General features: G+C 38.3%; 1 protein-coding gene across 2 annotated transcripts in view; it reads left to right on the top strand.

The window, feature by feature from the left end:
* The window catches only part of KCNJ6 (potassium inwardly rectifying channel subfamily J member 6), a 162073-nt gene that overhangs the window by 35171 nt on the left and 111542 nt on the right, over positions 1 to 15360 (top strand). The window contains exon 2 of one of the 2 annotated variants that reach the window (XM_055703303.1): positions 9712 to 9760. The exons of the other annotated variant lie outside the window; for it this stretch is intronic. Coding sequence (XP_055559278.1) covers positions 9736 to 9760 — 25 coding nt within the window. The 5' untranslated portion in view covers positions 9712 to 9735. The remainder of the gene's footprint in view (positions 1 to 9711; positions 9761 to 15360) is intronic. 2 annotated transcript variants of the gene reach the window in all.

Below are 15360 nucleotides of genomic sequence, written 5' to 3'. Positions count from 1 at the left end.
GTCCCTGCCTCAAAGATGTGCAGTCTGTTTAGGTAAGATAGATAGTACGTGTGGGTTTGAGGGGTGGAGAGGGAGGCATGCACCGTGTGATAGCAACAAACAGCATGCTAGTTTCACAGCCGTTGTTTTTGGAAGTGTGGGAGAGTGTGAAGAGAAGGAAAAAGAAGGTAGGTTAGTTGTAAAGTTAGATGGAGAGAAAAGGGAAAGGCGAGAGCATTTTAGGAAAGGTGATGTGCTGGATAAAACAAGAGAGAACAAGGAGAAGAAATAGTACAAGGGAGTGGGGAGAATGGGAGGTAAAGGGTAGGAGCAAACCTTTAGCACAGCAGAAAGATGATAGTCAATACCACAGCAGTTTCAGAGACAGGAGGCTTCATACCTCGCGTCTTTAGCCATGTAGCAAGTAAGTTTTAGTTTGATTTAGTCATGTCAGCTGTATTTCTAAATGAGCTGAGCACTTCCACCAGCAATTTCATCTACTTGAGACACCTGGCTAACCTGCCTTTGGAGGTGCTGGTTTCCCTCTGTTGATGCTACAGGGAGTCTAAACAACTTGCTTAGATGTATGTCCAAATCTTTAGGGGGCTGAACTTGGGTGACATGAACCCCAGGCCGTATGTCCAAAGGTCTATGATTTGACTGTTTCTGCTGCAGCTCCTATTATTATCTTCATTAACTCTGAAAAGCTGGCAGATTGAAAGCCAGGGTTGTGACTTTGTACATTTGGGGAAAGAAGGAGTTTCACCCTAAGGTGGAAAGGTCACTAATAACAAAGTAATCATACTGAAAGTGCTGCACTCCCATTTTCTATTTTTTCTATGTGGAAGACACCAACTTGAGAATGAAGTCTCGGTTTTTAAATTCAGAAATGTTGGGTTACCTCAGCATTTCTCTTTCTTAATGCTTTTGCAGTTCATCTGTAAGAGATCTGTGTAAGCTAGCCTGAATATCAGCAGAAGCAAGCAAAAGTTCAATTTTCTGTCAGGGAGTAGTAAATGGGAGGTATTTTCAGGTATTTTTCAGTAGGACAGTGAGGTATTTTCTTTATTAGCATTTTTTTTCATCAACACATTACTTGTTCTTCTCAATGTATCTGCTTCTGAAGATTTTTTTTTTTTAAATAGATTTAACAACAAAAGGCTGCTAAAATTGGAAACTGTGTGAGATGCTTTGGTATTATTCATTTGAAGCCAAATCTGACACTAAAGACAGTTCTTGTTTAAGAACTTTCAATGAATGAACATGATGATAGCACAAAACAAAGAAAAATGTCAGTTCCCCTAGTTGTATGTTCATCATTTAAGTCTCACAAGGTACCTGAGGAAATAGGTTCAGTTTTGAAATGCTTGATCTGTTCTATTCAGTTATGAGTTATTTTTGCAATGTATCAAGGCAAGTAATAATAAAAAAATACTTTATTAGATCATTATGCTCTTAAATAGTTTAAATAATGGTTCTAGATTAGTTCAGGCATGCTTCTACCTATCATTTTTCATGTGAAATCCCCAATCTATAAATTTTCTTTAAGTGTGCCTTATTGAAATCTGGAATTTAATGCTATAACAACATTACAATGCTATAACAAGAATGCAAACAACCAGTTCAGATTTTCTCTTATGGGGGCACAGAAGCAATGAGTTCATGAAAAACTAAACATATGCATTATTAACAGCTGAAAAGATGGGGTAAGCATTTTTAAGTCTGTTTTCTGTGGTGAATCTCTTCTTTTGGGTTTCTACCAACTTTTTAAAATATGGTAGCTACTGTTATGTCAAAGTAATTTACATTTCTTCTATTACAATTTAGAATATATTCATGAATTATGCCCTAGAAGGGAAAATAGCAGTTTCTTAAGAGCTAGATGCAAAGGTCTTTGAATTGGTTAAGAAAATTTCCACTGATTATAGAGCTCTGCACCATGCATTAATTGTACACAGCCACCCTACCTGAAATCTGGAGATTAGATGACAAAGCATATAAGATTTTCCACTCTGTCTTGAAGACTGTTTTCCAAGATGCGATTTATGCTGGTTTGTCCAATGTAGTTTTAATACCCCTAAGTAAAAAGCTTTCCAACCTTTTTAGTATAGCATCACTACATCACTCTGTTGCCAGGATATTTTTCTCAATTTTCAGCTTATACTTACACTTGCTTAGTTTCACAATGTAGGCTGAAAATGTTGTGTGTAAGACTTAAATACTCCATTGCAATTACCTTCATCCATAATTTGTTAGAACACCCAAGCTGAGCTTCTCAAAAGCAAGCAGTACATATAGTTCGTTGGCTGTCAAAGTATAGAAGGGGAAGCTCTCCTACTGTTTAGACAGCCCAACTCATTGTCTTAGAAGAGATATATTTTTACTGGGATCTGGGAATCAAATAAATCTTCAGTCATTCTATAGGGTCTTTGTAATGAGAGATGTCATGGTTTACCAGATGGTAACGAAGTACCATACAGCTGCTGGCTCACTCCCCTTTCACCCAGACGGGTGGGAAGGAAAATCAGAAAGGGAAGTAAAACTCGAGGGTTGGGATAAGAACAATTTGATAGGTAAAGCAAAAGCTGCGCATACAAGCAAAGCAAAGCAAGGAATTCATTCACCGATTTCCATGGGCAGGCAGGTGTTCAGCCATTGCCAGGAAAGCCGGGCTCCATCACACCTAACGGTTAGTCAGGAAGACAAACACCATAATACTGGATATCCCCCCCTTCCTTCTTCTTCCCCCAGCTTATATACTCAGCATGACATCACATGGCATGGAATATCCCTTTGGCTAGTTTGGGTCACCTGTCCTGGCTGTGTCCCCTCCCAGTTTCCCGTGCCCCTCCAGCCCTTTCACTGGCAGCATCCAGGAACCTTACCTTACTTTGCAACAACTAAAAACATCCGTGTGCTATCAACGTTGTTCTCACACCAAAGCCAAAGCACAGCACTGCACCAGATGCTAAGAAGAAAATTAAGTCCATCCCAGATGAAACCAGGAAAGGAGATGAAAATTAAGCTGATATACTTCGCCCTCTAGAGAAAACAAACTATACCTGCTTTTAATCATGTAATAATACCACAACATTACTTAACTCCCTCACCTTTGGTCCTTCAGATATCCAAAATATTTCTATATTAACCTATCACTGTGTAATTTTCCCGTTAAATCCTTAATAGCCATTGCATATTAATGCTTAAGTGACTCTTCTACGGTTGATAGCAGAAATAACATTTATAAAACAGCATAAAAATATAAAACAGAATTGTTAGTAAAATAATCTGCATCTCCTGGCACCTTTACCACAATAAATTAAGGATACTTAAATGCCTGTAGTTCTGAGGTTTCCTGCCAAAGGTGGGACTTTTTAATATTTTTTTTTAGATTTGTGTTCTCTACAATCAATTGTAATAGTTTAAAAATGTGAAGTGCTTTAGGTTATTTAAGAAAAAATGAAAACCTGAGGCTTACTACAGCTTAGATCTTACTTAAAATGCCAAAAACTTAATGTGTTTCTCTCTTTTTTTTTTTTTGTTGTTGTTTTGTTTCATAGATAAGAATATTCTCCATACTGCAAACTATCTTGTTTGAACAAATTTTTATTTATTTGTGTTCTGGTAGGTGCATACATTTTCAACAGCAGTCAGCAACATTTATATATGCTGCTTCTGTTCTTAGAAACATTTCCTACACTCAGAAACACCACATGCCATCCCCACTGTTTAATATGTGAATATTTTTTCTTCCTACTTAAAGAACAATAATGTATTTGCAATGGCTTTAATACAGGACTCTGAGAGCTTTGTATCTTGATTCTGAGGGGAGCTGACAAGCTTCTCTAGAATTGCTGCTTGATTTTCTGCCTGGAAAAATACACAGAGATTTTTCCATGCATATTTCACAGACCAAGTGTGAATGATGAGTAAGTTAACTAAAACTATGAGAAATGTAAAAACTATATTCTAGAACCAAGAGAAATAAATTCAGTTCCTCCTGCTGTCAATGCAAATTTCCTCCATGTAAGGCATCCCGTATCACAGCTACTGAGAGTGCTTTATGATATCTGAACATATTAATGAGCCATACTCACCCCTACTGTTCAATAACTCCAGCGAAACCAGCTAAGGTACACCCTCAGTGAACTCTGCTCACTCCATCTATTCAAATACTGTCTGTTAAACTCATTCCAACTGATGCAAATTGAAATCGCCTTTTGTGCCAAGCACAGGATAGTCCTCTAAAATATATTCTTAGCCATGCAAATGCTGGGATCACTGCAAGGGAATGCAGATTACTTGCTAGTATTCTCACCCTTAAAGCTGAGGATGAAGCCAATTTGCTTGAGTTCATACTGTGCTGGCTGCTGCACAAATATAGTCATTACAGTCCCTACCCTAAGAGTTAATTCTAAAAGACAAGGCAAAGCAGGCAGCTGGGACCAGCCACCTTTTTTCGGGTGGTCAAGGCATAATAACAAAAATAAACAAGATATACACTATTTTTTAGCTTTGGGACAGGGAGGCATGAAAAGCAACTCCCATAAATCTAGGCAGGTCTTACATACAGCTTGAATTTAATAACAGTAAAATAATGCAATAACGCAGTGCATCTCATTGTTAGAGGTCCTAAAGATGGGCTATTAAGCTATTTTTTCCTTTGTTGGATATGTGTCCAGATAGAAATGAGAGTTCCTATGGTGTTTTTCAAATGAGGTCCAACTCCTTCCAAAAATCCCTCTCCACCTAAAATAAGCTATGCTTTCGAGAGCTGCGTGTAGGCTATTGCTAAAATGAATAACACATAATAAGTGCTGCCTTTGCCTACACACCATTGCCTAACAACCAGTATCTAATTCATTACTGTAAAGCATTTGAAGATGTCAGGAGTATGAAAGACACTACATAAAATGAAATTCTATTATTCTCATTTAATAGTGTTTCGAACATAACGCCATTTCCATGTAGTTTGAAAAGTAATCTGAAATATCCCAAGATAGATTACTCCAAGCTAAAATTTCAGAAAAGGTTCTTCTTTGCTTCTTGCTCATTGAATTTGCATTTAGTGATTGAACAGCTATTGCCTTAAAGGATGTATCAATGAAATTACTAGGGATCTGCTACTGAATTATTTTCAAAAGTTACAAAGCTTCACAAAAAGTATGTGTAATGGATACAATGTATTTGAGTTCTGATCCATAGCTCAGCCAGTAGACTGAGGAAAAACTCTTAGAAATCTTAGCCAGAGTTCTAGATTACGTCGATAGATTCCTAGCATGTTGGCACACTTCTGCACTTGTGAACTGGCAAAAGTACAAGAGAAGTTTCAGCCATGCAGTAAAGTGAATGATCTCACCAATTTGTGCCAGCTGAAGCTAACAGACCATGAAAAGATCACAGGATGTGTCCATGTCCTTCCATTAGTAAAATTACAAGATCATGCACTCTCTTGCCCAAGAATTTTTCCTTACCGAACAAGTGACCTAGGTACTCCATGTTTTGATTCTCATCTGGTACTTGATATGATCCTCCCTGTCTGCTCATGCACGATGCTTGAAAATATAAAGTCTGCACTTCCTTGTTGTCATGACTGACATCTTCTTGTGCGCCCTCTGACAGAACCTATGGCAGACTCTGCAGCATGGGAAGTCAGGCAAGTAGAGCTTTATACAAAGGTGCCTGACTTTCTTTCGCTGAGAAGTGAAACTGATGTGAAGGCCATGCTTTCTGTGTTGGCACTTAGAGTTACATTAAACCCATGAAATTTGCAACAGCATGATAATTTAAGATTAAATTCAGTGCAAGACAGGACACCACAGTCTCAGGGTGTTGTTGGACTGGGCAAAGAGTTCATCTGTCTTAAGGAAGCTTATATAAAGCAGATATCTTAAAAAAAAAAAAAAAAGACCTCACTAGAAAATGAGAGTTTGTGGCTTCTTTCTTACACCCTCAGCTGAATTACAGACCTCACCAACAGTGCAAAAAGTATAAAGAAGCATTTTAAATAGCCATTTTTACTATTTGAAGTTAGCATGCTTCATGTACCAATTTACATTTCACATGTCCCCTCTTGCATCACAACAATTTCATCTATCACTTGCACTTCATAAACATATAACTTAAAATACGAAAAGCAGAACAACTTGCTTTTTATGCACCCAGGAAGACAGTACTGTGCCACACAGGTGTGCAAGGGTAGCACATGTCTGCACACAATCCAGTCTCTTAAAAGAGCAGAGTTGGTCTCTGCTGCTCCCCTGAGGTTGTGGAAGATTTGGATTCTTAGCCCCAGAACAGGTACAATCAGCAACAGCCTGTGGATTCAAATCCCTGCTGAAATCACTCCATGCTGGCTAGATAGCTAAAAAAAAATAAAATAAAATAAAAATAAATTTGAACCTCACTGTCTTAGGAGAGATGAAAAATAAGGCCTAGTTTTCTTGATGTGCATTCTGAGATGCCAATTCTTGTTTACCCGGTATTCTCAAGAGGGAATAACTACCACAGTCTGCCCTTAAAGGCAAATTCTGTCCTGAAATGAAACAGTGTTTTTTGCATTTTATTTGTTTGGTTTTTTTTAAAAAGGCAGTTAAATCTTACTCTGTCAGTCTGTTTTCAAAATCTCATCTGCTGAAGTCAGGAGCAAAAATTTGTGTTAATGTTGGTTTTTTTTTTTTCGCCCCAAAGTTAAACTCTTAGAACTCATTCTATCAGAAATGATGGAATTCCTTTTTTATCTGCCATCAAACCCCAAATTTCTTAGAGGTGTTCACATTTTCTTAAAATATGCCATTTTGATAAAACAGATGAGTGGGACCTAGAGTTTCCAGAAGAACTCCATAGAGTGTGTGTGCATGTACTAGTGATCAGTAGAGAAAGGGGAAAATGCAGAACCTGAGAGAATAATTTCACACAGATTCTCAACTTCAGTGATAGCAGTAAAAAAAAGATTAATTTCTCCAATAAAATACCTGGGAAAAGGGTGTCATTTTTTAATCGGTACTACTGAGAAATGACATTCACACAAGACTACCGTTATCTTCTATGGAAGCAAGATCAGAACTTCAGTAGTCCTGTCATTTCTCTTAGGAAAGGTAAACCCAACTCTTTCAATATTTTCAAATACAGCAATTAGTTGACTCTTGTCAGCCATTTCATGTTGTCTGTCTAATAGGGAAATTCACACAGGTGACAGTATTGCAAGCCTGAGAACCCTAGCTTTCTTCTTCAGCCTTCTATACTCTAACTGCTGCCGTTCAGATGTGCAGTCTCTTTACATGTAAATGTTTCTGTGCTCACCTGTCAGTGGTCTCAGACCATTACTTCAGGAAAAAGTACATTCTGTTAATGCTTGCCCTTACCAGCTTCTTCAAAACAAATATTTTGATCATTAACAGAACGCAGAGGTTGAAAAACACATAACCTCCTCCTTGTATATTATATTTAATACATTCATTTTAAAAGGAAATTACATTCTAGTCTCCTATGTCCTTATGATAGACCTCATCATTAGTAAAAAATATTTCATAATAAGCAAGAGCAAAGTATTAATATTTAAAATCACAGCTTGCTATTAATCTAATAAATCCAGCCTTCCATCTTCAGGGCTCAACATTGATCTTCCCCAACTGTTCGTTCCTGATAAACTATAAGTTCTGTAGTGCAAGGAGGTGTTTTAAGGTCACATTATAAAGCAACATGGACAGAAATTACTGATGATTTTCACAGTGCTGTGCTTTCCCTTGATGATTAATACCATGCAAGAATTTGCCATAAAGGACTTTTTTTTTTTTTTTTGTAACTGGCACTCTTGTGCTGTTTCTTTTTTCTTCCTTTTTTTTTTTTTCTTTCATAGTAATGCATGAATCAGATGCTGAATGCTACATTATCAGCATGGCTTAGAGCATTAACCTCACTACAGATTCAGGACATAACCTTAAACCTTTCTCTTAATATGAAATGCTCTAAGGGGCATGCATACAGTTGTGAAGCATTATCTGCCTGTTTCATGTGTTCCAATGTTTCCTATCACTATGAAATGTGATATTTTTTCTAGCAGAAGTCTAGACTTCTGAAGTGCAAGTAGTAGCCTATTTGGTATAGAAAATACTTCTTTCAGATTTTTTACACCAGTAGAAGCCAGTACTGCATAAGACAGAGATGGATGACCTCACCTCCTCTCAAGTCATAAGATGATCGTACTCTTTTAAACAAAGCAGGAGGGATAGCTCTTGTGACAGCATGGAATGTCTGCAGCAGGGTCTGCTCATGTCATAGCCAAGTTGCATTGGAAGGCTAGGTCTGGACTGTCAAAGAACACCTGGTAGGGAACATTCTCACATCATTCTCAGCCCGTGGTTTGCCCCAGTGCGTTTGTTGGTATATAACCAACCAACCAGAGATGTTGCCATGCTGAATCCTGTCCCCAACCATTTCAGCATCTGCTGCAGGCTACCCTGCCCAGAAACCTAGACCTTGTCCCAGAGTTGAGCTAGGGGGCAGGGTGCTTCTCTTTGGAGTTGCTGCCCATTAAAGACATAGTTTGGAGGAAATGCTCTCTGCTGAGGTTTTTGGGGAAAAAAGCTGCTTGGATCAAGAGCTGACACCTGCACACTCATTGCGCACAAGACCCTCTCTCACAGCCTCCACAGAGGCAGGCTCTCACACCCATTATTAATCAGTGTTGACTCCAGGCCCTTTTCCCTTTGACTTTTCCAACTGGACTTGTCAGCTGTGGTTAAAACTAGAGAATGCCTGGACTCTTTGCATTTTCAAGACAGCTGTGGGGTAAGGGACAGGTAGCCACTAATAACCCAGAGGGCTGGGACTCAGTCACTGAAGACGCTTGTATAATCTTTCAGGGATTGTAAGGGTGACAGCAGCCCCACATCTTCTCAGAAGTAGCTAATTAGAGTTTAAATGGTTTTCAAGGGCTGAATGTTTTAATTCAGGCCAAACTCTGGCTCTGAAATCAGGAGACTGAAGCAGCCTCCATTGCTCTGGCTGAGATGTGCTTTGGGGCATTGATCTCTGTTAAGAGAAATGCCACAAAATCCAAGGGCTCTTGATTGGCCAAACCTTCTGTCAAAGCAAGTTTAGTTACAACAGCTAGAACAAGTGTTTGAAATGGGAAAACAAAACTAGATTAAAAAAATTATGCCAAAATCAAGTGACAAAGACAAGCAAGTTTGACTGGGAGTCCCTCATGTATCAAAGAAATAAAGGAAGCAGTACTTCAGTCAGTTCATCTCTGTGTCAGACCCAGTACCATACCACTCACTACAGCTTCCATATGAAATTTATTTTTCTAAGTAAGTACCTTCTTTCCTTCAGTATATCTGTTTTGTGGGATGGTCATTTTATGTCTTTTGTCAGGAAGTCCTAACAAACTTGCACATTTTAGTGCAGAGTGTGAAACAGAGGAGGATTTCCTCCTGCATTATCACTTTAACAACTTCAATTACTCAAACAAGACACACACACACACAGAGAAATAAATACAAGTTTCACACTTCACAGCCGACACAATGCAAAGACTACAAGAAAAAAGTCCCTAGAGGTGCAAGCTATTTAGGAGTGAAGTTAAATCCCTAAATAAAATAGAAATATAAAAAGGATTAATGTCCTTCCCTCACATTGCCACTTGCACTCAAGTGTATTTATATTTATATCTATATGATATACATTTATATATATATATGTTTGTTTTTATTTTGTCTGTTCCCCCAGGAGAAGCCCAAAAGAGAAACAGAGATGGCCAAATTGACAGAGTCAATGAGTGAGTACAAATAGGAAGTTCAACCACTTTCTTTTTCCATCTGTCCCCCTCCCTTACATAATGCCACAAAACCAGAGAATAGTGCTTGCATTCAGGGATCTCATTCAGCCCTGTCTTCTCTCCTAGCTTCATCATAAATCATTCCACTCCTAAAAAAAATAAGGTATCCCCAAAACAAGGACTATTTTCTTCATGCATTGTTTAAATCAACTGTATTTGGACCTAAATCCAGCAAAGCAGCTACTATGTGTTTGACTTCATAAGCCTGAGTTTTACTTAAATAGAATGTACCTACTTGTGGATTTAATGAGTGCTTAATTTACTTGATGCAGGTTAGCACATACATTTCTTCACAGGCTTACAAAAGGTTGCACTAAATGCAGTGCGATTGTTCAGGATTGTCACCTGGCAGATTCACCCAACAGGCATTATGCCCAGAGATATATGTGGAAAACCTTCCATTGGTTTCACTGATTTCTAAGAGGTGTACATTGCCTTAAACATGTAACCAACAAGAGATAGCTTGTACTTCTGCTGTAATATGGGATCTAGATAATAAATTAGTGCTTGCAAACACTTGTAGCTGAAAGACTCAGGCTGATAATCTATTTCTGGACTAAATTTGGAGGCAATTTAGGATGAAATCCTGCCAAGCCACTGTCTCTTTCCCAAAAGTTATATAGCTCCACAGCCTATGGAAGATTAAATAAATTGACTTTAAGAGGGAGAAATCTTTTACTGTGCTTAACCAGAGATTCTAGAAAGACAGAAACACAGAAATGCATAAGACTCATTCACATTAGAAATTTTTTTCCGTTGAATTTTATCTGTTTGTGTACAAAAGTACCATTCGGGCAGCACTTCCCTGCATTTTTGCTCTCCCAGTTCACTTTGCTTCCTTTTGAAATCATTCTCTGTATCTCCTTACATATGCCATTGCAGGGCAGAGTCACCACTACTGGCTATAAAAAATGATCTCAGTATCAGAAACGACCTATCTCACAAAAAGGTGCTGCAGACCTGGGAGACACAATAGAGGCAGCAGAGCATCCAAGTAGCAAAGGCCCTACTCCTAATGCTTCGTGCGCAGATACAGGATGCAGAAGTCAACCTGAGAGCTCCTCTTCCTATGGGGTAGTTAAACTCTCATTAAAGCACTTGGAGTTATTGCCATGAAGGTGTGTGTTGTTATCTGAATGTTGTTCTGTCCACTACTTCTTTCCCCCGCTGTCTGCACCTCATAAGACCTGGCAAAGTTCAAGTTTTTCAGACAGATTCATAGATGAGATGATCATGATTCATAGATTTTCAATTTTTTGAGCTGCCAACAGGATCCACATTCCTATACTTTCTGCAGTATTCTTAAGTAGAAAGAAGTATTTATCCATGGCGCAGCAGAGCCTAGGTGGTAACTGTTAGTAGGCCCCAAAAGGCCAATGATACCAGACCCTTTACTAACAGGTTCCTCCTTTGCTCCATTGATCTTTGTGGTTGTACAATGTCATTCTTAGAAACATCCTGCAACCCCATCACTTCTCTGGTGCTCCTGGATGCTGGATAGCTCTATAACTGTCTCAATGGATGGGTGGGAGATGGACGGAACAATGGAGAAACCTGTTAGCAAAGGTGAAAGCAGATAAGTATCTGCCCTATATGTTAGCTACTTGCTGGGCTTTGCACAACCTTTCTGAAACAAGGTGAAGGAATCTCAGCAAAAAGTGTTAGGACAAAGCAAGCAGACTCTGAATGGTCTGAAGAGTCAGAGAAGCAGCCTCTGTAAAACTTTATGACTGATCAGGAACATCAGCACTGTACAGTTCCTTTAGGATTTGTGCTTGTTTTGTGAATTACTTTTATTTGGCTTCTTTAAGACAGCACGCTTCTTGAAAGGATTTACTGCTGCTTTGTATAAGGATTTGTTCATACTTCATGCAAGCCTTTTATGAAATTTTCAGATGATTTCAAGACATTTTAAAATATTTTTAATAAATCATAAACTGTGTTGCAAGCTGGAAAGAAAATTCTTAGTGAAGGTACCACAGTGCTCACTTTAAAGCTAGCGCAGATTAAAAGGAAATAAATGGAATGGGGTAGCAACAAGCTGGCATAGGGTGGGCCTCTGGTTTGGACTGCAGGGCCTTTTACTTAGAAGTGATAAAATAAAGAAAGGCCTTTGAGGCCTTGTAGGGGTTTAAAGGCCTCAAGGAATGGCTTGTTCACAGTACCAATATAAGGAAATTACTATTTACCTTTCAGTTTCACCCAAAAGCTGTGCTTTTTGTCTTTTTCCTCTGTTCATATTTTTGCACAGTTCCAGAAAAAAACAGCCACCTTCCCTCCACTGCTCTATCTTTTTCTCTCTACCAAAATGCTCTGATGAAGCTACCAAGCACTGCTTTCTGCCCCTTCTTCTCCATAAAGATTCTCTGGATGTTTCTGCAGTGAGAAAATCCCTACACCTGAGATTCATGTCACATTGCATGCTAAGAGGAAGACTGAGAGAACACTGATGCAATAGTTGTTCCAAGTCTGTTATCTTTGCCAGCAGGGATAACAGTCTGTATTTTTGTCACATTTTGTATTTCCATCCCCAGAGGATCTGTCGCATTGTAAGGAAGATTGGTAAGGGAAAAAGGGTTTAAATACTTTCTGTCCCACTTCTATAGGATATAGGTATCCATTCTATAGGATATGAGGTATGATGACAGAGCTTATGTACTTGTATGTCTTGAGACAACTGTCTTCCTTGAAAGTTTAAAAAAAAATAAGTTGAGAGGGAAAAACATTTTAATACAACAATTAAAGTGCAATCTAGAAAGAAATGTTGTGATAATTTTTTTGGGATAGTTCCTTAGAGCTGATATAGAAGTAGAAATGCATGCCAAATAAGACCACTCTGCCCAAATTATTACTTTACAACGCTAGCACAGAATTCATAGAAAGCCACCATAATTACATTGAGCCCCAGGGAGCTGTCCAAGAATTCCTTTATACTGCCTTAAAATCCATATGCATTTTGAAATTTCTTTATAGTCTGAGTTGGGCAATTTACCTCACATAATCTAAGAATATTTAAAAGATGAGCATATAAATGAAATCAGGAACCAAATTATTTTTCCTGTGTTTTGGTTTTGGTTTTTTTTTTCCTTCTGTCCCTGTTATGCTTCTCATGCACCGGTGGTCATTTTTAACCCAAATAATGCCATTATCTTTCCCGTGAATAGCTAAAGCACAGCAAGCAAGGTAGGAAGGCAAATATTAAGCAGTACAGGAAAGTATCAGATGTTCAGCCTGGTGTATTTGGCCAATATGAAAAATTAGATATTCAGAGAAACATCCTGTACAGAACTACACAGTCCTCAGGAACGGTCATCGTTTTGAACACTTCGGGGAATAACAATTATTACAAGACATTTTATGAGTAGCCAAATATGGCGATGCCTTGACAGTACCTTAGAAAATTCCTTTCAGTGTCCAGCGGTATGACATTAAAAGGAAATTCTTCTCTAATTCCATCAGTTTCTCCTCCTGCTACCCTGCTATTCAAGGTGTGCAGCATGTTTCTGAGTTACCTTGGGTGAAAGAAAGCTGCCTACATCACAGCCCCTAACTAGTATCTGTGGATGTCTGTCTTACACCAGGGACTAGCTGGTTGCTTCTTTTGCAACATGATGGTTTGCCAGCTTAGGTAGCACCTGCAAAGCTCTCAAAGTCCTGGTACTTCTAACAGCCCTGCCAGAGATGTGCTCTTTGCTGAAGACCAAGTGAGAATATAAGTGTGTCTCTTCTCCTTCATCCAAACTGACCTCTGAGATCTCCCGGTCACTGGTGTACAGAGGAGCTTGTACAAACCCTTCTCCCTAAGGTAATGAGGAAGTCCAAGGTCTCAGCACTGAATTACGCAGAAGCATGGATCTAGTGTGCCATATGATGGCTGCAGCATAATCAATATGTGACATGAGCAGTGTGAACTTGCTGCAGGCTAGAATCGAAAATGGGCACGGCTGGCTGCCTTAAAGCATTGAAACAGAGAAGTGACATCCAATTAAGATGTTCTCTGGCAGTAGGGGCACATCAGTAAACAGTCATGTTTGTTCTGCCTCCGAGTTAAGCCACATGATACACCTGCATGAGGACAGCCGGAGGCAGAATAGTTGTTTTAAAAGAAGGATGTTCCTTCATTTGTTACAACAATGTGTACACCAAATGTCCATAAATTTACTTCCAAAGACAGCGAAATAATGAATACTGAGACCTTAGATGACTCCAGATAAAATCTTCTGAATTATGGATGCCATGAATTTTACTCAGGGGAGGTAAAAAAAAAAATAATCAAGCTAACCTGAAAGAATTTCAGTTCCAGACAAACCCTAAGAGAGAGCTGCTTTGTGATGAAGTGCTTTTCCCAAAAGCCTTTTTCTTGTCTCCAGCGTCTGAATCTGAAGTGTCCCTATTGCTCTTTCATACTTGTAGAGAGAGTTTATAAAAAGAAAAATGTTTCTGCATTGAGTTACTTAAAAGTCACAGCACTTTCAGATTTATGTGTGCCAGGGTAGTGTGGAATATTTTTAGCACTTCTAATTATTTTGAATTATTGTTTTATGACATGTAAGAAAAACATACGGTATGTTACAGTAAATATATATCAAATATATTCTCTCTTGCTATAGGACATTGTGACCTTTCTACTTCAACTTTTTTTTCCCCAGTACTACACCTTTTATCTTTGCCTTTTGTTCAGAAACCTAACTTTTTTATTATCACATCACAAGTTGGTGGTGCATTCATAAATGCTATCTTGTGTGAACACAACAGCTGTGTATATATAGAATCAGGACTTTGAACAACAGATCCTAAAGGCCGAATTTCCACCCCATTGGTCTAGAATACTAATTCTTCAGTGTCAGAAAGCATTTCTAAGTACAAATACCCAGTTCAACATTTTCCATTGATGTCAACTACCATCAATTTGTTACAAGGAACAGATTCTTACAATGCAAAATTGAAGTGCAAAAACTCCAAAGGATTCAGAAAACTCACTCAAGAAAGACATCTGCATATGCTTGAGAAAGTTGAAGTCATTTATTTTCAAGATACACTGTTATCCTTTTACGGTTAGCTTTTTATGAGGGCATGCTAAGAGTAGAATAGGAAGGCTGGGTTTTCCTACAATATGTATTTTCATCATCTCTTACTTTTCAGTAAGAACAGAGTTCTGCTGTGACAGTTATTTCTGGAGGAGTAGTTTTGTAGCAAATATTAAGCCATAGAGATAAATGTTTTATTAAGTGGAACATCTAATTACTATTGATTTGATACTGTATATGTAGGTTGATAACATTTACTTCAAAATTAACTCCTGAAATCCTTGGACAAATTTAAATTCCAAGTACCCAGAATGTGTATTGCTTTATTATTATTACTAATATCGTTGTTGTTGTTGTTACTATTTCTGCAGAAATAGATGATGTGCATAATGAAAAGAATAGAAAGAACAATGCTATTATCATTAAATGAAAATACGGTCTGTTCTTCATGGTAAAGGTCAGGCTTTGTGAGAATGAAATTCTATAACAGGAGCTCATTATGCATGAAAGCAA

This window comes from Falco cherrug, chromosome 2 (genome assembly GCF_023634085.1).
Source record: "Falco cherrug isolate bFalChe1 chromosome 2, bFalChe1.pri, whole genome shotgun sequence".
Classification (NCBI taxonomy): Eukaryota; Metazoa; Chordata; class Aves; order Falconiformes; family Falconidae; genus Falco; species Falco cherrug.
The sequence above is the reverse complement of the archived record's forward strand: the minus strand, read 5'-3'. Positions and strand labels throughout refer to the sequence as shown.